The following is a 24,210-nucleotide window of genomic DNA, read 5'->3' as shown; positions in this document are numbered from 1 at the left end:
TACATACATGGTACGTATAAAAGCTACATACATTATCAATTGTATGAATTTAAAGTTTAAATATTCACTGAAAAAATATGTCATTCTACTATAAATAATTAGACACATGCTTCATCCGATCGTAAAATCTTGAAAAGGAACTTACGTTGATACGATATTTACAAAAATACAAGTGGATTTTCCTAATTTACTTAACGGTAGGGTTTTATGCAAACTCATTTGTGTAGGTTCTATCCATTCACAATACATTTTAACACTAGGCAGTGTAACTACAGGCACAAGGGACATAACATCACAGTTGCCAAGGTTGGTAGCGCATTCGCGATGAAAGGAATTCTTGGAATATGCAATAAAACATTTTTAGAGGTAGACGAGCTGGCACTCTACCTAAATGTTGAGTGGTAAACTTCGCATAATGACAGGTGATGGGTTATGCGTTATTTTTTCTTTTAAGTCTGTTTAATTCAAATCAAACTTATTGGCATTGTGCCTGTCATTAGACTGGCTTACTTTTCATTAGAAAGGAACCCAGTAATAAAAAAAATGTCCTATAGTATCGTCTTATGAAGTCACTTTACTTTACAATTGTACACTGAAATATGCTTTTAAATATCACGATCTAGTATCTAATATTTTTAATTCGATCTGTCGAAAATTATCTTTTAACTAGAATCGATAAAGAATAATAAATCGGAAGTCTAAACAATTCGCTTAAATCTTACATTTATGATTTAAATATGCTAATTATGAATAAAATTTCGTATTCGATTAACAGAATCTTATATTTTTTAATAAACCGATTATTGTAGTTAGTCGGGTTTTCCTTAAAAACGCCCATGAAATCGGTATAGCCACGTTCGTAGGTTAATAGTTCCATTAATATGGCTTCTGAAACATTTCTCTGTTCATACTTTTCAGTAAAAGCTAATCAGCATAATAATTAACGGCCAAATTAAATATAACGAAATTAATTTACGCGTTTTCGTGATCCATAAAATGAGCCGCGTGTCAATCATAGTTTTGAAATAAATACCAAGCAGTACAAACTTTCTTGCAGCTTAGGTTATGACATCTACAAGCAAAGGTTCTGAATATCGCTTTCTACGTCATAATCGGACACGCACACACGAGTCTGTGTCAAAGGTTTTGTATACAGTTTACATTCTTCCTATTTTTCTTTTTAATTTTTGGATTAGTACAACTTCTTAATGTTTTGTTTTAAATAGTTTGTTATGAGTAAATAATAACGTTAATTGTAATGGTGTTAAAAAATAATCGTTTAAGAGGTACTGACTCCAGTAACACAGCTAACCTCGTTTAAAAGACAGGGGCTTCACTGATTATAATTGTAACATAATACAAATATAAAAAATTGTATAATATATAAGGATATAAATAATATTATCACATGACAAATTGACAACTTCATATTTTACGTAATAAATGAATCAGAACAAAACGAATGATTTACTCGTAATTCATTAATATTACACACAAGTATGATGTAATATGTACCTAGCGTGAGACGTATCATTTGTTCAATAAATAAACAGACTCTTCTAAATACATAGAAGTCTTATATAAATTGTTACAGTAATATTTTTCTTACGTTAGAATGAAAAGAAACACGTTTTATTAATGTTGCCCACACGAAGAAATATGTCAAAGTTAGTGTAGTTCAAAATGTCGTTAGAGCAGCCCCAGACATCGCTGACAGGGGTGCACAGCACGCGACCCTTTCACTCATTTATTTCGTCAAAACTACACATGGTAAGTGCCGAGATGGCTCAGTTGTGAGAACACGTGTAAACTGATACGAATACTGCTGGTTCAAATGAAATCTCATGTCCTTAATTTGTGGCCATAATTTTGAGAAAACCGTATTTTTGAAGGAATGAAATCTAAAACACAGGTTTTAGATGAAAATCTAAAACGTGTATCACCAGTTCAAATTCGAGCTGTTTTGTTGTTTAATTTAAAATATTCTTAAATAGAATATTGATTACACTAAATAAATACAAATAGTTTCACTACAAAAGCATAATTTTAATATGAATTAAAAAAAAAATTTTTAAACATGTAACGACATGCCATTATATTGAATAATATATTGTTTTAATTTTATAATATAATACTCGTAAAATATTACTTGGAAAAAAATTAGTATATAATCTACTACGATAAGAATCCGTCAACGTAGTAGTAGTAATTCAATTTACTTCGGATCTTAAAAATGTACGATGCTCAAAATACTCTTTCGATTATTCTAATATAAGCAGTCTCTAAATCTGCTGTTGACAGTTTATACAAATTTGTTTCGTCTACACACGCAAACAACCATTACTTCGTGTTACGTGCACATGGACAACGAACTCTGAGGATTTTACTTTCTTTAAAAGCTTAATGCATTTGTTGCGAAGCAGGGCACTTTTCTTTTGAGGTAAGTAACCTTTATTTATTTACATTTTCATACTGTAGTACTTCAAATGAAATCTGAATCTATTTACTATTTACCTTCAAATACAAATATATACATAGTTTCCTTATAAAATGTTGTATAATAAAGACATATGCATATGCAATTAATAAATTATACGTTTTATGTTCTCTTAACTATAATTAATGGTGCTACTAATATTGCAAAAGATTTGGACAAAACATTGGTATTCCTGAATGAGACATTTGTCCATTTATTATATCAGTATTCAAGGCTAGCTAATTTAGTATTACTACAGCAAAACTATTACTTTTAAATAGTCGTTTGTCACTAGCGACTTTGTGCAAAAAACAATATCTAATGCTGTAATTTAAAAAATCAATGGTTGTTCCAATCTGCATTTGATTGCGTATCTTGATTAGTAGCCAATAAAATATTATTGGTTTGTCGACTCTCAGTCGGTGATATTATTTTTCATTCGTTAGTTTTACACACGATATTTCCATGCAGTAATGGATGATTTTTATTTATTCGTGCAGCAAATTTAAAGAAAATAATGATTGAAATATCATGTCATAAATTATAATAACGTAAACCCTTCCTAACTTCGAGCGAATTAATTACTGATTGCTTTATTTAATTATAATAATAAAAAAAATGTCTTAATAATAGATTATATATTTTTTTAACCATGATATTTTTATATATAATTAAAATTTGTTAAATATAGAAAACAAAATTAATTTTAAACAATGTTTACTTTGAGCACAAATAATTAATCATTTTTATTTCGTTTACTCAAAATGAATCAATTTATAATAGGACGAATGTAAAAATGTTTCTAAAACATATAGCAACCAGTCGTATAACCTCCACTATTGATACGAGGGTCGGTTCTTTTTTCGCCCAGAGTCGGAATTGCGAATCAATGGGGCAACGCTAACAGCAATGTTGTCATCATTATCCGCGGTCATGATTTATATTCATTGTAATTGACACTTATATGAAAAATATAAAATTAATAAAGTATTAATCGCCGCTAAATCATAAATACCGTTAGATTATAATCTTTCTCACAAAAATGTAAACTGTGATTCAACTTACAATATAACGTATACAATAATAATATTTTTTCGGTTAGGTTAGCTTATAGGTCGTATTTATACTTTAACATCGTTAGATTATAAACATTAAGTTTTAAGCAGCATGTTATGGTACACAATATTTCGACAGTTTTAATCTTGCGAGATAGATTACAATCTAACGGTATTTACAGTTTTACGGTGACTTATACGCGACTAAATTAAAAAATTCGAAATTTCAGTCCTCTAAGCGAATAATCAAGTAGATCCCTGTTTGTTATTGAAACAATAAAGGGTTTACAAATCCTTAATCTGCTACGTAGTTTTTGATTAATTTTTATTACATATAACATTTGCCATGGAGCTATGTAGTTAAATATTTTTACTTCTAGAATGAAAAGTTTGGAAATATCCTAGAAACTAAATTTTGTACCATGAATTTTAGTTTATTAAACTAGTAAAATACCGATTGCGTATCTTGATTAGTAGCCCCCGTGCAGTAACTAGCGAAACACAGTTTTATCACGGCAATAAAAAATATTATGACGGTTCCATATTTACTTCCAGCGATGCTTTTTCTCGATTATATTTCTTTTACTGTCCCTTATTACCACTATAAAGGTGTTTTTATTTAGGAAGATATAAATGTTCGACTTAGTTTTCTGCTTAACCACAAATTAACCATCTTCTTATGCCAATTTCAATATTCTAAGTATTTCTTAAGTGTCGTGACTATACCGTAATAGGTTATTGACTAAAAATAATATTGGTACTTCACATTTGGGCACGTTATATATATTAGAAATTATTGCTTTTGTAATATGTAGTACATTTAAGAGTATACCTTCGCATCGACAGGTGTGATATCAATTCTGTTATATCATGTGATTCTTCGTGGTATTATCTAGCTTACCTTAAAACGTGTGTCAATTATTCTGCAAGGGATATGATCACAATAAACACTTAAACACTAAAGACAGGCTAAAATTTTCATTACAACGATTACAAAAGATGACTAGGTCGTGGTTTCTATACGAGCGTACGCGTGTCAACAGTCAATAGTTCAATGGCGGATGGCGATGGATTTTTATTATATTTGTATTTATTTTACCACGGACCTTTCCCACGTTAACTTTAGTTCCCAGAAAACATTTATCTAAAAAGATTATAGCCAAGCGTCTACTTATTTTTAATTTTTTCTTTTTAGATACTTATATTATGCGTTAAACTGTTAATATTTTTTTTTCAGTTTTATAAAGAGAAAATATTTTATTGAAATTAAAAATCAAATTTTGTCAACGAAATTGCAAAATAAAATTTCAGTTTAAGAATTTTAAAGATGTTTGCTACAGAAAATTTAGCAGAGAAATGCACAAATTTTACCTTTTATTTACGTTACCCGAAACGACGCCTAAATCTCACCAGCAAGAGCTGAACTAAGATTTTTTCTTAGAGAGAATTAAATACACATATAGCAGAGTTTCGTAGGTTTCCTCATGATACTTTTTTTTACCACCAACCATGAGATGAATTTTAAACACAAATGAAGCTCATGAAACTCAATGATGAAATCTTCGGTAAAGTTTCACGTGTTCTCGTTATCCGGAGAAATTTTATTTGCGTAAGAAGAAAATACGTAGAATACAAGGCATGACAAATGAGAACAATTTAGAGTACGGCCTAAACGTTTGCAGGGCATGCTTTATTTTATTTGTGTAGGGATTTGTTGATATCTCATTATTTAATAAAACTCAGAGAAAAAAACCTGCATAGTTACGAACTACGAACATAAAAACATTAATATTAAATTAATGAAAATATTTTAATAAAAATACTAGGCAGCTCTAAAAATACTTAAAGTTCAGTAACAGTAGTGAAAATCTCTTTAAAATTTCAATAAGAATCTCAATACAAAAAAAAGTTAAAATTGTCAATAATACAGATTCAAGTCGCAGTGAACGGGTAATATCTTTGCTGTATTTACATTAAAATAATATCACGTTATCTCGTATTGGATTATTCTCCAAACAGATTTACTTGATAAGATATGTAACATTCACAAGACGGCGCTAATGCCGTCTCGGAGCTCATTGCAGTCGCTTTGATATGTTTGCTTTTAATTAAATAATTATTTTATTTAAAAATACATTACATTTATATAGTCTTATGAATTTCTTTAAATAATATTTTGTATTTTTTATAAACTCTTCTTATTTTTGAATGCAACCGCTGTATAATTGAAAGAAAGTGTATGAAGAAATTCATCGTTTTGATATGATCTTTAAGATTCGTCTAATTAATTTGAGCAAATGAATTTAAGCAAGTAGTGAAAAAGAGACATAATATAATTCATATGTATGTAAAGGTAGTACTTATTGCTTTTTACTGCTGATCTTATGCATAAAAAGTATATTATTTTATGTTTTCTCAAATAGTTAATAAATTCCGATAAGACGGTAATAGAATATAAAATTTGAATGCGACATGCGCGGGGCGAAACGATAAAAATTCAATGCGGCAACAGTAGCTTACGTAAGGCGGGCGAACTTGAGTGCCTACGAGAATAAGCTGAAACTAAATTCGACGTTATAATTTGCAAATTCCAAGAAACTGTTAAACTTGATAATGTATTAAAGAAAATGGTATGTGAAAGTTTCAGGTGAAACTTAATTTAAATTACAGTACATAACTAAGTTAATTTAATATTAAAATAAATGTAAGGCTAATATGGAACAACTAACATCATTAATAAAATAAAAGTACCTGGGATTTCGATGAAAAGATATTAGACATTTTATTATTCAGTCATTCGTACCACTTGCAGGTGGGCTTGGCGCCGCGCCAAATGTAAGAGGCACGATGTTTGGCATCAGGCTTACACCGATGACCCATTAAACGTGTGCTTCGGACTTGAGTCTAGATCATAGCACTGTATTCATCTCGTACTTACTGATATGACACTCACAGACTTTTTTTAGCACGTAATGTATTGCTTAATTTAACATGTAAGACTCTACGAGGATTTTTAATTAATATGTCAAATATTCTCGGTTGGATTTTATTTGATAGGATACCAAACTCGACCAACTTGAAGTAATCTACAACTACATTAATTTCTGAGCAAAATTTAAGTGATGTGACATCATTAACTACGACAGCAGCTCTTATTTCTTATAAATGTTGTGTTTATCTTGTTATTATTTTATATTACAATAATTTGAAAATTGTACATTAGTAAAATAATTCCCACTTTCTATATATCAATATCAAAAGCAAAATGTATTTTTGGTCAAACAGACAAAGATCATATTTTTTTATTCAGTGTTTTACCAATTAAAAATCACGAGGAAGCTTTCTCTTATATAATTTTCTATATAATTTTCTACCACATGATGGGTATCCATCAAGAGCGATCAGAGTATGGTGGGATTAACCCCAAAATTCTCCAAGAAGAAGGAGAGGAGATCTTTACCCAAAAGTTTATAAAGTCAAAGTCAAAATTTGGACTCAATATAGAAGCATGATACTTATTTAATGATTGGTGAAAATCTACTACTGTCTTGAAAAAAAGACTGCCTAATAAAGAAGAAATTGTGAAAGCAATTTAGCTTTAGCATTTTAGCTTTTTATAAAAGCCAAAACAGAGTTACATTGATTTAGCCAAATCTTAATAGAAATTTAATTCGGAATAATAATAACTAAAATACAAGCTGTGAAATAATAATAATTGTTGCACTGTGGCAGTATTACTAACTTGTTAAAATATAGGAAAATCAGTTTAACGTAACCGCGACCGTAAATGATAGTAATTTTTTTTTTTTTTTATCATCATTTAAGTATATGAAACAAAAATATTATTACAAAAGGGTTATAATAATATTCACACAGAAGATAAAATTCCTTTGTTGGCTTTAGTTTTCAATGTCTTAAGATAACAAAATATATTTAATCTTTACTTTTATTAAAATTTACATACAAATTTTAGCATACTTTATCACAATATTTTAAAAGAATAAACTAATCATTATATACATAAAGTTAAAGTAGATTTTTACCACACTAAACTGGAACACAAACTAGTGCCGTTTGCCCTAAATATAGGCGACCCGATGTACCAAACATCGGGTCGTTGGCCTGATTTGACTAATGTCTAGAGGAAATGATAGCCTTCCTCTTATTAATTTCAGGTGCTCCCGTTTTATACAATGTTAGTGTCGACTTTATATCCTATCACTATGCAATATAAAATTAAGTACTTCGTGATAACTGTAAGTAGGTTATTAATAGTATTTAAAAGATAATATAATTAGTAAGAAAATATGATATATAATAACAAAACAAGATATTTTTTTTATTCTTAATTAATATATGTATAAATAATCAAAGACAACACCTTTTTTTCTGTTTGTCAAATAAGTTTCTTTTTTTAGCTATTGACGAGCTTTAGCTATTTCTAATTAAATTTTTACGTAAAAATTATATATGATATTAGAAAATAATTTAAAAACTGCATTTCATATATATTTAAGAACAGCATTTTATAAAAGAAGAATTTCTAATAACAGTAAAAATTTACAAAACCCATACAGTTTATATTTAATGCATGCATGGTTGTTTAGAAAAACTAGCTTATTTTTGAAGATTCGATAAAAACTATCTATAATACTGAATTTTCAAACTATTTGTTACAAATTTATTGCCAATCTTCATTGAGATTTCATGATATGCATCTAAAAATAATAATAAAAGTTTGAGGTCAATATTTTAAAATGTTACGCGTTGATGTCTTTTTCATGAAATCAAAATATAGGATTTTGTTTGGGTTCTGCAAATTTTACATAAATTATTAGACTTTCATAATGTGCCTTAATAAATATCATCGTAAGTAGATAAAATTATCTTTGTTCAATAAATCTACGTATTATTTTAATAGATTGACATAATTTGTTTGAAAATGTTATTTTTGGTCGATGATGATATTATTTATGTTTTGATCTTCAAAAAACTGAAACTATTTTAAGTGCTTTTGTATGCATATTATAAGGTAAACCTTACATTGTAATACATTATCAGCATACATACATACATCATACTAGTTATAATAGATTAAATTTAATTTTTTTAGTTATACTTTAATATTTATTTGTGAAATCTCACCGATGCCAAACTTAGTCGATAAATACGCACGATAGTAACAAACTATCATTATGTCAAAAAATAGTGTAGCCTTCAAATTTCAAAGAATAGAATTCCTATTTACTCCAACAATTTATACTAATTATTATAAGATTAACACGATGTTTTGCGTAAAAATATTTATTTATTTCGATCTACTGTGTTCTGCAAAAATTATACTTTAATTTGATAATTCTTCTTATCATTTTTTTAAGGTTTTGTATTAAATCATACAAACATATACACCTCCTGAAATTATGGTGTTTTAATAAAGTAGTATAATATAGATTGATGTACGATTTCATATACATAATATAGATGGTATCGTTCGAATTACATTCAATATAAAATTTTGCAAATCATCAGTATTTTTTGATAATTAGACTAAAATAAAAAAAGGTAATGTCAACATGTATTTTCCGGCAGGTGCTAAACACCGCACGCTTGCATTTACGATTAGTCGATTACGATAGATCGCAGAGTGGCGTGATGATGATCAATATTTACATTAAAGCAGATGTCTTTTCGGCGTGACGTAACGAGTTTGTTTAGTAGTGGTCGCCGCAAGGACGCCCGCGCCCGTGCAGCTTGGAGACAATCCCGAACGTGCAACAAACCGCATACTAATTTACAATACTAATCTAAAATTTTCATTAGTCTCTACATCGTTATTTGTTCAATATTTTATGCTCAGTAATCGGAAACATATTTTTTTAATTTCTTGTCCAATTCTACGTCAAGATCTACTTTAAGCGATTGATTGGTGATAAATTGCACGTGAACTTGAAGCAATGTCATTTATATCATATATCTCCAAGGATTTTTTATAAAAAATATGTCTAAAAATGTCTCACCCAGTCATATTTTGAAATATATTAAAAACAATTACATGAATGTATATTTATAACCTTATTGAAAACTATCACAATTGATATACTCTTAACATGTACCGCACACTTTTCCTAGCAATAAGTTTAATTTATTAAAGGGGTCACAATTTTTACAAGTACATATAATAAATGTAAAATATTCTCAATCACAACATTTTAAATATTTTTCCTTGGAAGATAATTTTAAGGCTTATTTTTTTAAGAAATCCTTTTATAACTGAAATGTAGAATCGATATAAATACTAGGTGCAATAAACGAACTTGAACCCTCGAAGCCATTAGACGGGAGGGGTGATCACGGATAAGGCACACGTAACAGTCGTATTCTTCAAAAAATTAAAGGAACGTAATGATTTCTTACGAAAGGGCAAATCTTTAGAACAGCTGATCGGCACACCCCTAGGGGATTATATATGTAAAAGCGATAAGTACGCAAAACGCGTGTCATTCAAGAAATGTGATCAGCTGATCGCGTGACATATTTAATGTGTGTGTTATTATAATGGGTTTGATGATAAATGTACTCACCGGCTGCGTTGGTCAGCCACCACCAGCAGCAGCAGGCGGCCACGAGCGCCCGAGCGCCGGCCATATCAGCGGCAGCGCATCACACGCGCGCTCTCGCCGGCCGCCCCGGCGGACTGAACGATGCGACTCAGCCGCCCCGCGCGATCGATGCACGACCGCCGCACGCACCCTCCGACACTGTACCTCCCCGCCTCGCTCCTCCCCCGCGAACTCCTCACACCCTCCCCATAGACGTTTTCCCGAGTTTCCACGGAGCGCGCGCGCTGCCCTCCTTCCCGTCGGATCGCTGACCGCCCCTAATTGATTGGGCTCGTTCATTTGCCGAATACGTTTTAGGTCACCATCGCCGCAGAGGCCTGCGCAATATTTAGTCTGTGCGAAACTTGGCTAAGTTCACTGTATTGAAATTGAACTTGACGTTTACGTGATCCAGTGTTTTAAATAAAATATTTTCCGCTATTCCCAAGAATAGTTACAAAGTTTTTGATTCTTATATGTATAAATACTACACTTATTAACTATACTACTAATATATAATAATTTTGCTCAAAATATTTCAAAATTACATTTACATTCTTGTATGGATATAATATAAAAAAGAAGGCGACCATATAATTCATAAAAGTTCAATCAAAGGTATGATGTAGAGTTGTAAAGAAAAGTCTGAAGGGCTTACTTATTCTTGTTTAAAATACAAGCTTTACTGGCATAAATTTGCCAATTGTTGAGGTCTCAATATTTTTTTATTTTAGAAAATTACATGAAGCAATTTTTTATCATTTATTTTACACATAATTACTTTTGTCTCTACGAGTAATTCAACTCTACGAATATTTCCATCGTTATGAAATTCGAGTTAAATATTTAATGTACAGTTACGAAGTTTCGAGCTTATATTTGAAGTTCGGGACAAAAGCATTGTACATCATTCAAAGTCATTTTATTTGAGGAGCTTTTGTGCATATTTTGAAATTTATTAAAAGTTACACATTTGTGTCCTACAGCTAAGCATAGGGTTTTCTATAAAAAATACTTCGGAACTTATTTAAAAAAATTTAACCACTTATTTATCCGTACCGTCCCTATATCATAGTATGTATATTACAATGTTTAAGTTATCGTCACTTTATATTATTTATAATATGTTGTTGACGTTTAAATCTGTGTGTGCTATTAATAACTATCAATAATATATGTAAATATTTTATTTCATTTTAAATAGCTATAGCATAACAGTACTTCTATTTTTTTAATTTTATAGCTTAAAACACATTCACGCTATGGTGACAGAAAATATTTTGTCATTAGCGAATTCAATAAGAATTATTAAAATAATAATGTGTAGTGAAACTGAGGACGTAATAAAATAATGGCCTTTTAAAACATTCGATCAATAGATAAATAGCAGTTTTTATTTGATGTATATATTTATATAAAATAAAAAGCATATATGAATTTAAAATAAATGACCTCTTTAGTTAAAAAGAGATTAACGGTAAAGGTTGCCCAGAAATGTAAAAGTTACAGGTTCAATCCTGACCCCTTCTCCAAGAGGATTTTTTGAGGAGGAGGAAAAGAAAAATAGGATAGGTATATTATTATTCACTTTTCTTTTTAATTTATAATAGAAAGACAGATGAGTGGTTGGGACAATCGTACAGGTCACGCGCTTGCATAGTCGAGGCACCGGCAATCATATCACCAAATAACGATTATATCTAGTGGCATAACAACTGATGAATATGACATAGTTAACAAAATAACGTAATGTTATAGCAGATATGGCAGAGCTCTTAGAGTTTAAATATACAAATTAATTAGTATCAATATATATATATCTATGTTTGACCCACTCTATACTCATATTATATATGCGAAAGTAACTCCGTCTGTTACCGCTTCACGAAAAAAACGCCGATTTAGATATAATAACATAGGCTGCTTTTTTTTAAGTCACCCCTCGAATTGGGGTGATGGTAGGTAAAGATTTATAAATTTCGCGCAGGTAAGGCCGCAATTTCAGCTAGGATCCTATAACCTTGGTGAACGTGTGAACATTACATAATTCTAACTTAATAATGTTTAAAAAAATATAGATTTTTGACTATTTTATAGCGATTACATATATCTATTATTATTCTTATTTTTAACATTTTTGGTACTAACTTTTAATAAGACAGCTTATTATTAAGCTATGAAACTTATGTATTTCTGTCTATATAAATCCTTTAAAGATATTCCAAAAAAAAATATTCATTTTATAATTTAATTTTTCAGTTCAATTTACCATTTCGTGAATCTTAAAAGATTGCAACTGTCGCGTAACGTAATGCCACTGAACTCTGCCGATTGATCGCGGTTAATTTTCTTGAAAATTATGTGAATTGACGTAATTTGAGATGATAAACTTGACGCATGGCTATAAAACTGTCTGTGTATTACAGTCGAACTTTAGAAAATTTGGCATTGATATAGAAAGCATTTGTGTAATCGTTCCTAGAAAGAATACTATAATATATTTTTATAGAATAAAATGATTATTAATGTAAGTCAAACACTTGTGTTTAATTTTTTTTTTTTTCATTTTTAAATAGAATCGCTAACCTAAGTAGAAGCGACAAATAAATTATTATTTAATTATATATATATTTATTTCGATGAACGAGATTCTCTTTTCCAAAAGTTGTAATCATATTAAAAAACCATAAAAAAATAATATAACCTTTTTCATTTATATATCAAAAATACATTTCTTTCTATGTTTGAATTATATTTTAAAAATGTTTGTACGTATTAGTAGTACAATGCCACAAAGTAAGTCGGTTTTTTTCCTTATGTACTCTTGAGAATTGTTATTTTATTGTAAAACTTATTAACTAACATATATTTTTTTAATAATTAAACTTATTTTTGCATTATATAATATACATTGCGTAATAGCACTGTTCTACAGTAAGATTGATTCCATTACTTGGTTACATTAGCCTAAGGTATATTGTCATAATTAAATTAAAGTAAAATTAAATTCAGTCACCACACTGCGGGAAATTTCTAATTTCTACTCAGTTGCAAAGTATACAAGAAGTGTACAAAATAATGTGTATGCGACGGCATTCTACCATTCGGAGAGAAATCAGGCGACGCACTAAACGTACCTTGTAATTTTGCTATAAGGCAATTTTAAATTCACATTTACGTACTTTGTGTAAAATATTCTCAATTAATTAAAATACCTTGTATTGGCTATAGAACCAGGTACAATACTTTTGTACTGTTTTTGAGTATATAAAAATAAGGTTTGAGTGCCATTCACGCACGGCCGAACTGAGCTTACTTAGTGAAAAGGCTTTGTGGAACCTGTCAGGGTAGGTACCACCCACACGGACCTGGGGTCCTTAACACCAGACCTGGCGACAGTGGAGGCGATCCGCCCCCACTTGAGTCGATAGTTGAAACGGAGTCACGGCACACTCACATTCAGGCTAACTCAGGTGCTTACCGGGTATGGTTATTTCGGTAAGTACCTGTACCAGATAGTGAGGCGGGAAATGACGCCCGTCTGCCACGCGTGTGGTGCGCCATTGGACACGGCGCGTCACACCCTGATGGAGTGTGCCGCCTGGGGGCCTCAAAGGCATTCCCTGGTGGCGATAGTCGGCGGAGATCTCTCGTTACCGAACGTGATAACCGCCATGCTAGGCAGCGAGAGGTGCTGGAACGAGATGGTATCTTTCTGCGAAAGTGTAATGTCGCAGAAAGAGGCTGCGGAGCGGGCGCGTGAGGAGAGTGCCTCCGCAGATTCGCTCCGACGAAGAAGACCGGGGAGAAGGCATCAGCGCTATGCGCACCTTTTCCCTCCGCTGTAAGCATCGCCGTGAGTAGGGGGTTCTCTGTACCCCGGGAACTACTCTAGCTTGGATGCCCATGGTGGGCCAACCGTCGGGGCGTCACGGTAGCAAGCGATCCCGTGATGCCCCCCTGTAAAGACGGAGTGGGTACCGCTGGTTTTTAGTGGGTATTCCGGTGCCTTCAGCGCCGGCGAGCCCCACATACACCTCACATCATCGTGGGTGAAAAAAAAAAAGGTACCACCCACACATATAATATTCTATCGCAAACAGCAGTACTCAGTATTTTTGTGTTCTGGATTGAAGGGTGAGGAAGCCAATAGGCAAAAGGGATATAACATCTTAGTCCAAAAAAAGTTTGGTGCCGCATTGGTGAAAAAAAATAAAAAACAATTTAATAATGATTTTCTTTTGTTAATCCTTTGTTGTGACACAGTTTTGTTTTAACAAGTTTCAAATGGCAATGACTCTAAAGATTTTTTACATCAAAAATATTAACATTAATTTTTGAAAAAATTGACAAGCAAAATGTATTAACACTAAGAACTATTTTATAACTTATTTAATCTCCACCTCTTTATTCGTTCGTCTTTCTTATGTAACTTAGTTTTTGGTCGCCAGCAATTGCAAGATTTTTAATCGTGACTTTAAACCATAATGGTATGTATAATGTATAATTGCCTGTAAAAAAATTAGAACAATGACGAAACCTTTTAGTAAAATATATTAAAGTAAGCACTCACTCAAACACATGCTTATATTAGTTACATAAAAATTGTAATGAAAGTGAATAAATATAACAACATAATAATTTTTAACCACAAAGAATAAGAAACAGAAATATTTTTTTAATTAAATTTCATGGTCGATTAAAACTTATAGAAAAATAAACCATCAGTAAGAAAAATAATGTACACAGAGCAATTAAATAAATTTAAGAAAAAGTGATTGACATGGTATGTCATGATACGTTGTATGTTTATTTAATCTGTGATGCATCAAAATATTTTTATTTACAAAAACAAATGTCAAATAGAAAATAGCAGATAACTAAATCAAGTTAAATTAAATTTTACGAATTGTATCGTAGTGAAAAATCTGTTATTATGTAGAAATTGAAGAAAAGTATAAAATTATCAAGTAGATAATTTTAAATTCATCTACCGTTTTGTTTCGTTTCGTTTGTTAATTCGATTCCAATGAAATTTAAATACGGTTATTATGACGTTTTCGTACGAACATGTGCTAAATATCCTTCCAGCATTGCCATAAGACATTATGATAATGGTTTCTACAAAACTTATACATATTCTGAACTCTATGGAGTTTGTGAGTATATATCCCAAAATTTACAACAGTTAACATGTAAAAAAGGGATTATTGGATTAATATCAGAAAGGAACATAATCATTCCTTGTGTTATAGCTGCGTAAGTATCTTTTTCATGTAATAATTAAAAGAACACTAAAAAAGAAGAGTAAATCATTCATCCCATGATATTATTTTTAGGGTTCACAAATGTAGTACAACTTTTATGTTTATAAATCTTCAGGATCTCGAGAAAGTTACACAAAAAATTAAATTCAAGATTTTAATACACATAACACAAAATGTAGAAAGTGACAGTTTATCAGATTTTTTGGGTAGGAAGTCAGATAAAACAGTTCATGTTTTTAATTTGGTAATTAATTTTTATAACTTGGACCTAAATGGAAGTCAACATGATTACAAACATTTGCCTGAACATTCTTTCATAGCAATGACATCAGGCAGCACTGGAGAGCCTAAGCACATTCAGGTACCAGTACAATGCATGCAGCCCAATATAGATGATCTAACTAAACTGTTTGATATTACTCAAAATGATGTCATATATTTTTCCACACCGCTGACATTTGACCCTTCCATGATTGAAATTCTGTTAGCCTGCATGAATGGGGCGTCCCTACTTATTGCACCAGAAAAAGCTGATGTGTTATTTCATGAAAATAATGAGAACTCTGTGACATTTTGGCAAACAACACCATCAAAATTCTTTCAACAATCTAACACAGATATTAAATATAAAATTTTTAATACAAAATCTACACTGAAAATATTAGCACTGGGAGGAGAGCCATTCTGTGGCATTAAGAGGTTGAAGGAGCTAAAAGATGTAAAAAATAAAACAAAAATATTTACCCTCTATGGTGTCACTGAAATGTCATGCTGGGCTTGTGCTGCTGAATTGGATTTGAATCAAATTCATAGCGATCGAGAAGTACCTTTAGGGAAATGTCTTTCAGAGACAGAAATTATATTACAACCTACCCACAAGAATAAAAACACAGGAAAAATTGTTCTTGGTAAGCAACCTTCCTGTTTTTACCTATTTTCTTATTCTGATGTACTATAAAGTTTCTTTTTAATGTTAATCTCTGTTGCCTGAATTACAGCTAGCAAAACAAGAAAATGTACCATCTTAAATAAAGCTACTGGAACAGATGAAAATAATTCTTTAAAATATATTGACACTGGTGATATTGGCGAAACAAGAAATGGGACAATTTATTATAGAGGCCGTAAGGATGATATAATAAAGAGGTTTGGTCACAAAGTAAATTTACAATCAATAGAGATCACAATAATGCAATGTCCTAGAGTAAAAACTTGTTCCTCTATTTGGTTACCAAAGCCAATGCTTCTGGTTGTCTATTATTCCTCTGAAACATTAACTAGTAGAGAGCTATCTGACTTTTTGAAGTGTAAGCTTGATGATAAGCATTGGCCTGACAAAATTATTAGGGTTGACAACTTACCAATGAATCCTCATGGCAAGACATCAAGACAAATTCTATCTCAAATGTTTGAAAAGTCACAAGTACCACACACACTGGAATCTTTGACTGTGAGTTTAATGAAAGAACTTAAAGTAACTTTAAATAGAAACCTGACTTATGAAGATATAAAAGACAAGGAGTTCTTCGCAATTGGTGGTACATCTTTTTTGGCTGTTTCTTTATGTAATAAATTATCCTTGATATGCCCCAAATTTGGCAAGCTTATCTTGCCTTATCTTATTACTGAGAAAAGTACAATAGGCGAAATAATGCAGCTAGCTATTAAGGAAGTAGGTGTAGATGTAAAGAATAGCAGGAGAAGGCTGAAGAGATTGAGATCCAACACAGAAAGTTCTGCATCAACGACTCAATACAATAAGAAATTAGTAGAAAACCACTTAGGGAATCCTATAGACTTTGTAGTTGTTTGGACATATGACACTGGTAAATGTGTTGATGCATCTCCAACTTTATTTCACGATGGTTTGTAAGTATAATATCACTTTCTACTACTACTATCATTCTATATGTCTGTTTTTATAAATAATTATTAATCAAATACAAAGTACACTCAATGTAACAAATACAATAAAAGTAACTTAAGTATGTGAACCTTTCACATAAAATTAAGCGTATTTGTAACAAGTAAGTATATAATATTAATAACTTATTTAGGTAACTTAGTAACATGTACTATGGTTTGTCAGCCAGTTTAATACATATATAAAATATAATACTATAAAATGTACATGGAGTTGGTCTAACACATTGAGCAGAAAACTTTTCATCAGCCATCATGAATGTCTGATGAAAAGTATTCTTCTTCACATATTCTCTATTCATAATAATGGAAATGTGGTAGCAAATAATTATCATCAGAGTTTTGCTATTATAAACAGCACCAACTTTATGTACTAGCAAAATGTCTCAAAATAAATTAATATTTTAGCTTTTTCAGACATCGTGAGACGTTTATGGGTTATATATTACTCTATGATTATTGTTATTTTAATCATTTATTAATTCTAATTTTTTTATGATCACGGAAATCAATCATGTGATTCTCCATACCTCAATAATTCACCAATCTCGTCATTGTTCTCATAAATAGCTCTACGCATATTACTTTAATATATTTCTCGAATCGATGCATTTTATAAATAACTAGTTTCCGCTGGCAGCGAAGGGGGTTGCAATACCCCTGACAACCTGTATGGATAATTTTATGATGATCCATTCATTAGTTAAGACGTGAAAGCGTGAAACAATGATCAAAGTTACTTTCGTATTTATAATATTTGTAATATCAGTTCGGCTTATATGACCTTAATACATTTAAAAAAAATGGTTACTATTTATTAAAAAGCAAGCTTAACTAAAAAGTTTTTTTTTATATATTATATTTAATGTTATAAAGGATTGATAGCATGATACTATATTATATTTTAATTTATGTATTAATTTTGTTTCGCCTCTCCGTTTAAGCAATCAGTACGTGACCGTGGGCAGCCACTCAGGGAAAATCGTTGTTGTTGACGCAATTAGTGGTATAACGCAAGGAGTTATCAAAGTGAAATCGAGGGTCGAAGCATCGGTTTTTTGCTGTAACGAGGCACCATTAACAACACCGTGTGGTATGGTTGGTACCTACGATGGTACCGTCGTAGGCTTTACGTTGGAAACATGTGAAGAGCTATGGCGTATAAACGTTGGATCTATGATTAAAAGTAAAGGAACTTGTTATAAAGGATGCTTTTGTATTGCCGCCTATGATGGGAACATACGATGTATTGATATTATGGTAAGGATAAAATATCAGCTAATTGATCGATAAATAATATAAAATCAAATTGGATAAATTAACTCAAGTCATATACTTAATTTTTGTAAAGTTCAAAAAAGTAATGAAATTCTTTAAATTTGTTGAACATTGGCTGCCTTTATTTGATGATCATAATTTTAATTTTATTTGTCGCAATAATTGTATATGACTCAGTTATCATGAAATTGAAAACATTATTCCAAACTTTAATAATTAAAAACTAGCAGTAATCTGGCGGTATAGTCTGATTTCAACAAGCTGTCGTTTGTTATCATTGTCAGTATTTAATGATATCTAAACGATAACTATGTACTTATATTCGAACTACATATTGTATATCTGTTGATTTTACTGTTAATATATTTTTCCGAAAATCGTCGTTATAAAATTGTACCTGATATTTATTCAATCGATTTAAATTTTAGATACTGTACCTATGTATAATGCTTAATATTATTTTTTACAGTCAGGAGAAATAAAACATACAATTCACATAACAGATCAGGCAATATCAGCCGATTTAGTCCTTGCTAAAAATGAATATATTGTCCTGGGTACACTATCAGGTGTTTGTGCAAGTGTACACATTGAGTCAAAAAGTGTGGCTTGGCGAGGCACGCTTGATAGCCCTGTGTTTGCAAGTCCCGTGCTTTACGACAATGATAAATATGTAGTATTCGCGGAGGTAAATGGAGAAATACATTGCCGAACAGTTGAAAAAGGCATCAAGGTTAGATACATTTAGGATACTGTGTAATGTCTATAATGTTTTTTGCTATGCGCGTTGAAATGGATTGAGTTGGTTTTTTTGTTGACTGTTCTACGTATTTAAGTGGATAGTTACAAGCGTAATGCCTGTACAATTTAGTAGTTCGACGCCTACTTAGAGTAATAAATTATTAGAGCATATAATAATAATTGTACTATACCAAAAATAATGTTTTTTTTTTATTAGTTTTTACATATACACTGTGTTTTAATTCCATATGGTGATATTTTACCTACTTACTTTCCGTTACGTCACCTATTTCTTTCCGGTTTCTGACTTTTGAGACAGTTTTTTTTGTCGGACGAGTTTTGATTAAGTGTCGTGCATACGGCTTACCTATATCAATATTATCAATTTGTTTTTATTTTTTTTACAGATCTGGAAATATCAAGGTGCAAAGGGAAATATATTTTCATCTATTTACATTAAAGAAATTGACAAATTTAAATGGCAAATGGTATTTGGTTGTCACGACAGTAATGTGTACAGTATCATAGTTAAAAACTTTCAACCAAGCTTACAATGGAAAACTCAACTTACATCTCCAGTTTATTCAACACCACGTAGTTTAAGTGACAAAATGATCCTAGCTGCCTCTAATAATGGAATATTGTCCATCTTAGACTCAGAAAAAGGTGCTATTATCTCTGAATATCACCTACCAAATGAAACATTTTCAACACCCGCTATATATGGTGATTACATTTTTATTGGATGTAGAAATGACCACTTGTACTCAATCAAATATGCACTATATTTATAATTATTACATAATGTTAACAATTAAACTAAAATTGTTCTAGTCATATGTATTATAAATAATATCATAAAGGTTCCAATGAAATAAACACATCTGTTATAATGTAATTTTATTTAATATGATCTTACACAGAACATTTAGTTTTATAATGAGCATTCATACATTGACATGTTATCAAATATGATATGGATACATGATGAAAAAGTACCGGAATGGAATGCATTGCCAATGCACATAACTACTTGTGCAGATCATTACATGCCTCATATTTCTTAAATTATATATAAAAGCAACCTTAAATGTTGAATAAATCTTATAAATAACAATCCTTATACTTTTTGATTATTGTTCAGTAAAATAAAACAGCTGGGAGTAACAAATGGAGGAGCACTGCTCAAACATCTCTACAGCAACTTATCGAAGCTTATAATTTTTTTTCCCATAATCCCTAATGAACATTTATTAATTACTTTAGCCAGTATATAAACAAATATTCAAAATTAACAAGCAATATATAATACGGCAATCTTTACTGTTCTTCCTCTCCCAATTCCAGTTTTACTTTGGAGAAATCAAAATCTTCACCAGTGCCCCTTTTGTAAATTTTAAGAACATCTAAGCAAGTTGTTTCAAAGTGTGTGGTTGCATCATATGATTCAGAGATGAAGATTTGACTTTGGCTGCCATCATCTGTAGGTTCATAGTAGTCTGACACTGAAATAAACTTTTGTCTGATGGGTCCCAAGAGTTCCAATCCAGGTCTAATTTCAGTCTCTGGGTCATTAGTCTCAATGGTGGTAGACACCATAGCAATGAACCAGCCCTTGGCGGCAACTTGGTGAGTATAGGACACCAGGGATACATAGATATCAGAATTTCTTCCAACTTGCTTTTGTGGGATGATAATCTGGGTAGACAGAGCATCTTTAGTGTTGGTAATAGGATGATCTAACAAACAAATACAACGAATAACTTTTCCCTTCTTATGAACTCTTTCGGGAACATAGCTAGGGTCACAATAGACCTGTTTGCATCTAGCCACTTCAGTTCCAGACCGTACCCCTACAGCCCTTCCAACCTCATCAAGAACAATCTCGTCAATGGGCTTATCTAACATGTAGGTACCCCCATAGATGGCTGAGAGTCGGGCAAAACCTTGAGGCAACTCACCCAAGCCATACATTGGGTACAAGTATGGTGACTTACCATATCGGGCAAGAGAATCGGAATATAACTTGATACGACGAATTGTTTGAATAGCGGGCTGCTGGAGGTAGCTATCATCTAGATAAAGTGCCAAAGCATGACCGGTAAAATCTTGGGTATTTTTATCAAGCCCAAATTTGTCATACAGGGATTGCATGTTGGCTGTGCTTGGATCTAAATCCTTCCATGTCTTGGAATCTTCTTCTTGGAAGTCTTGCACATAAATCAAAAAGTTTCGGAACCGCCTCTTCTCAAACATTCCCATTAGATCAGATGCAAGGGCCTCCTTTTGATCAACGGGTACTTTGGAAATTTTACCACCTTTGTACACATAGCTACCTTCGACAGACTTGAACTCCAAATACCGGGTAACGCCCGTATGGATCAGTAGTTTTACAAGAAGTCCATTCGCCATTAAAAATTTGGGTATTAAATCAACATTCCAGTCACGGCCTCGACCATACGTTTCATCCGGTGCCGGCGCGTTGAACTTTGCGAATAATTCTTCTAACGGGGTAATTGACGCAGATTCACCACCGTAATACTTCTTACGATCAATGTGTAGAACCTTTTTTCCAGACACGGAGAGCATACCACTAAGAATGCACTCTTTTAGGCCGGTGCCCAAAACAATTGCATCGTATTCTTCATCCATGCTGACAAAAAGTGCTTCGAATTAAATTCTTATATGATAAAACACACTAAGAACCGGAGAACAAATGTCAAAATGTCGGAAGATTTAGAAAATCAAACGAATATGTCTGCCGGCGATGACGTCGACGAGTTAATATTGATACCAATATTAGCAACCTAACTGAGCCATAAGCAAGTATAATTTTTACAGTCATTTTAAGATAGGCAAAGGAATTAATTGGACAATCTTTTTAGATATTAGATTTATATCGTGTTTTAATAGTTGATAAATAATAAAAGAAATCATACAAATTATATTTTATATATATATATCTGAAGTAATTTAACTCAGGAATGAAAATACAATTATATGGTTCTTCAGTGTTCATATTTATGTAGATTTTCAATTACGATATTATAGATAGTATTAAATAAAAAATAACATAATATTATGATTAAATAAGAGATTTAACTACAATTGTACAGTAGTAAATTAGTTTATAGTAACACCTTAACTCCAACGTCAGCCTGTAACGAATTATATCATTGTCACTGTCACGGTGTCACCTGTCAGTCGGTCGGTCAACTTTGCTGTCTTTGCTTGTTTTTGAGTTTGTCTCGTGCATACTTCATGTGTGACTGTTTCTTTCGTGGTGATCAAATATTGCTGTATTGTTATCTTTATATTCGTCAAAAATGTTTTCAGTTTTAAAACTTTCTAAATCACATATATATATTTTGTGTATTTCTGAAATATGAACGTTAGTGATGTTTAATAAAGTGAACAGATGATTTTAAACCATATGCTTCGAATTTTCAACACATTCTCTTTAGTTGTATTGAGACCATTAAATTATACGGTCTGGCACACTAAATACCGAGATTTTAAATGCAAGGAAAAAGCAAACCGAACGACCTTCAGATGAATAAAAATGTCAACAGAAGGAAGTGGAGAAACTCCTTCAGCTGTACCAAGTCTGCCAGGAGCACCAGAGCAAACTTATCTTTTTCCGAAAGCGAAAGGACATTCACGATCCATCAGTCATGGAGGGGTGCCAATGCTGGCAGGAAACCCGACTAGCGTTCGGCCAGCTCTCAAGTCGGCTTTACGAGGACATCAACGCGCTCTGTCCCATGGTCAAATTGGGGAAGGTCCTCGCGCGGCTACCGGTTCAGGACACAGTAGAACCGGGAGTCGTACAGATTTCATATTACCACCGGGACATCGGGAACCTGTGGCAGCTAGTGCTCAACCACGCCTGTCTTCAGTTCGAGGGCATCACTCCCGTCAAGCATCACGCTCTGACTCCATATATACCTTACGTCGAGCGTCAGTAGTAGCACCTTGGCGTCGTGCTGTTTTTTGGCTTATGCGCCGTCAGCAACCTGCCGTCGACAATAGACACTTAATAGTCATCCCAAATCACCTTGTTCCCGACAAAACACCCCCTAAAGACCATCCAAATGGACAGAGATGCAATAATAAAATCAGGACTACTAAATATACACTACTGTCTTTCATACCTAAAAATCTATTCGAACAGTTTCACAGGATTGCAAATGTGTACTTTATTTTTATTGTGTTATTAAACTGGGTGCCTGCTATCAATGCATTTGGCAAGGAAGTGGCAATGCTACCAGTGTTGTTTGTGCTTGGTGTAACAGCTATCAAGGATCTCTTTGAAGACCGTCGTAGACATCTATCCGACAAGAGAATTAATAATTCTTTTTGCAGAGTCTACAAAAAGTGAGTATTTATTCAATATTTATTTAGATATAAAACAATACTTTTTTCATATTCATCTAAATAACATTCATAATAAATACATACTCAATATTTTATGGAGATCTTGTTTAAGTAATGTAAAGTTCCGTAAGATTGTCTTAAAAATTAATCAAGTTATATACAATGACAATAACATACTATGTTTAAAAATATTTCACATGTTTATAAATTCATGTGGAAACCAAAAAAGCAATATTTATAATCAAATTATTATCATACCCTAATTTTTTTTTGCTGACCTTACACTCAATATATTCATGTTGTATTATGTTAATAATACTGGGCAATATATATAGTCATAAAAAAAGTACCCATTATCAATGCTTTTCACTGCTTTAATACTAGGACATAGAGTAAATAATTGATGTGATTAATCATAGAGCATTTACTAGTTTATTTAGTAAAACTAATGGCTTTTTTAGTTTGAATAAATAATGTAAACATTGGTTAGTACG

At 31.8% G+C, this 24,210-nt stretch overlaps 4 protein-coding genes across 7 annotated transcripts in view; 2 read left to right on the top strand and 2 right to left on the bottom strand.

Moving 5' to 3' along the window:
* Positions 1 to 10,247, bottom strand: part of LOC113397280 (protein kinase C-binding protein NELL1-like) — a 45,336-nt gene extending 35,089 nt beyond the window's left edge. For both annotated transcript variants that reach the window (XM_026635563.2, XM_064217984.1), the window contains exon 1: positions 10,113 to 10,247. In XM_026635563.2, coding sequence (XP_026491348.1) covers positions 10,113 to 10,176 — 64 coding nt within the window. In that variant the 5' untranslated portion in view covers positions 10,177 to 10,247. The remainder of the gene's footprint in view (positions 1 to 10,112) is intronic.
* Positions 10,248 to 15,028: 4,781 nt separating this feature from the next.
* On the top strand, positions 15,029 to 22,064 carry LOC113397115 (beta-alanine-activating enzyme). Its single transcript, XM_026635272.2, has 6 exons — positions 15,029 to 15,389; positions 15,470 to 16,305; positions 16,396 to 17,266; positions 18,265 to 18,580; positions 19,068 to 19,331; positions 19,747 to 22,064. The coding sequence occupies exons 1-6, from the start codon at positions 15,160 to 15,162 to the stop codon at positions 20,131 to 20,133; spliced, it is 2,904 nt and encodes a 967-aa protein (XP_026491057.2). The 5' UTR covers positions 15,029 to 15,159; the 3' UTR covers positions 20,134 to 22,064.
* On the bottom strand, positions 20,225 to 22,130 carry LOC113397117 (rab GDP dissociation inhibitor alpha). Its single transcript, XM_026635273.2, has one exon. The coding sequence runs from the start codon at positions 21,989 to 21,991 to the stop codon at positions 20,660 to 20,662; it is 1,332 nt and encodes a 443-aa protein (XP_026491058.1). The 5' UTR covers positions 21,992 to 22,130; the 3' UTR covers positions 20,225 to 20,659.
* Positions 22,131 to 22,526: 396 nt separating this feature from the next.
* Positions 22,527 to 24,210, top strand: part of LOC113397195 (phospholipid-transporting ATPase VD) — a 59,619-nt gene continuing 57,935 nt past the window's right edge. For all 3 annotated transcript variants that reach the window (XM_064219526.1, XM_026635426.2, XM_026635425.2), the window contains exon 1: positions 22,527 to 23,716. In XM_064219526.1, coding sequence (XP_064075596.1) covers positions 22,902 to 23,716 — 815 coding nt within the window. In that variant the 5' untranslated portion in view covers positions 22,527 to 22,901. The remainder of the gene's footprint in view (positions 23,717 to 24,210) is intronic.

Source organism: Vanessa tameamea, chromosome 3, assembly GCF_037043105.1.
Source record: "Vanessa tameamea isolate UH-Manoa-2023 chromosome 3, ilVanTame1 primary haplotype, whole genome shotgun sequence".
NCBI classification, from domain to species: Eukaryota; Metazoa; Arthropoda; class Insecta; order Lepidoptera; family Nymphalidae; genus Vanessa; species Vanessa tameamea.
The sequence above is the reverse complement of the archived record's forward strand: the minus strand, read 5'-3'. Positions and strand labels throughout refer to the sequence as shown.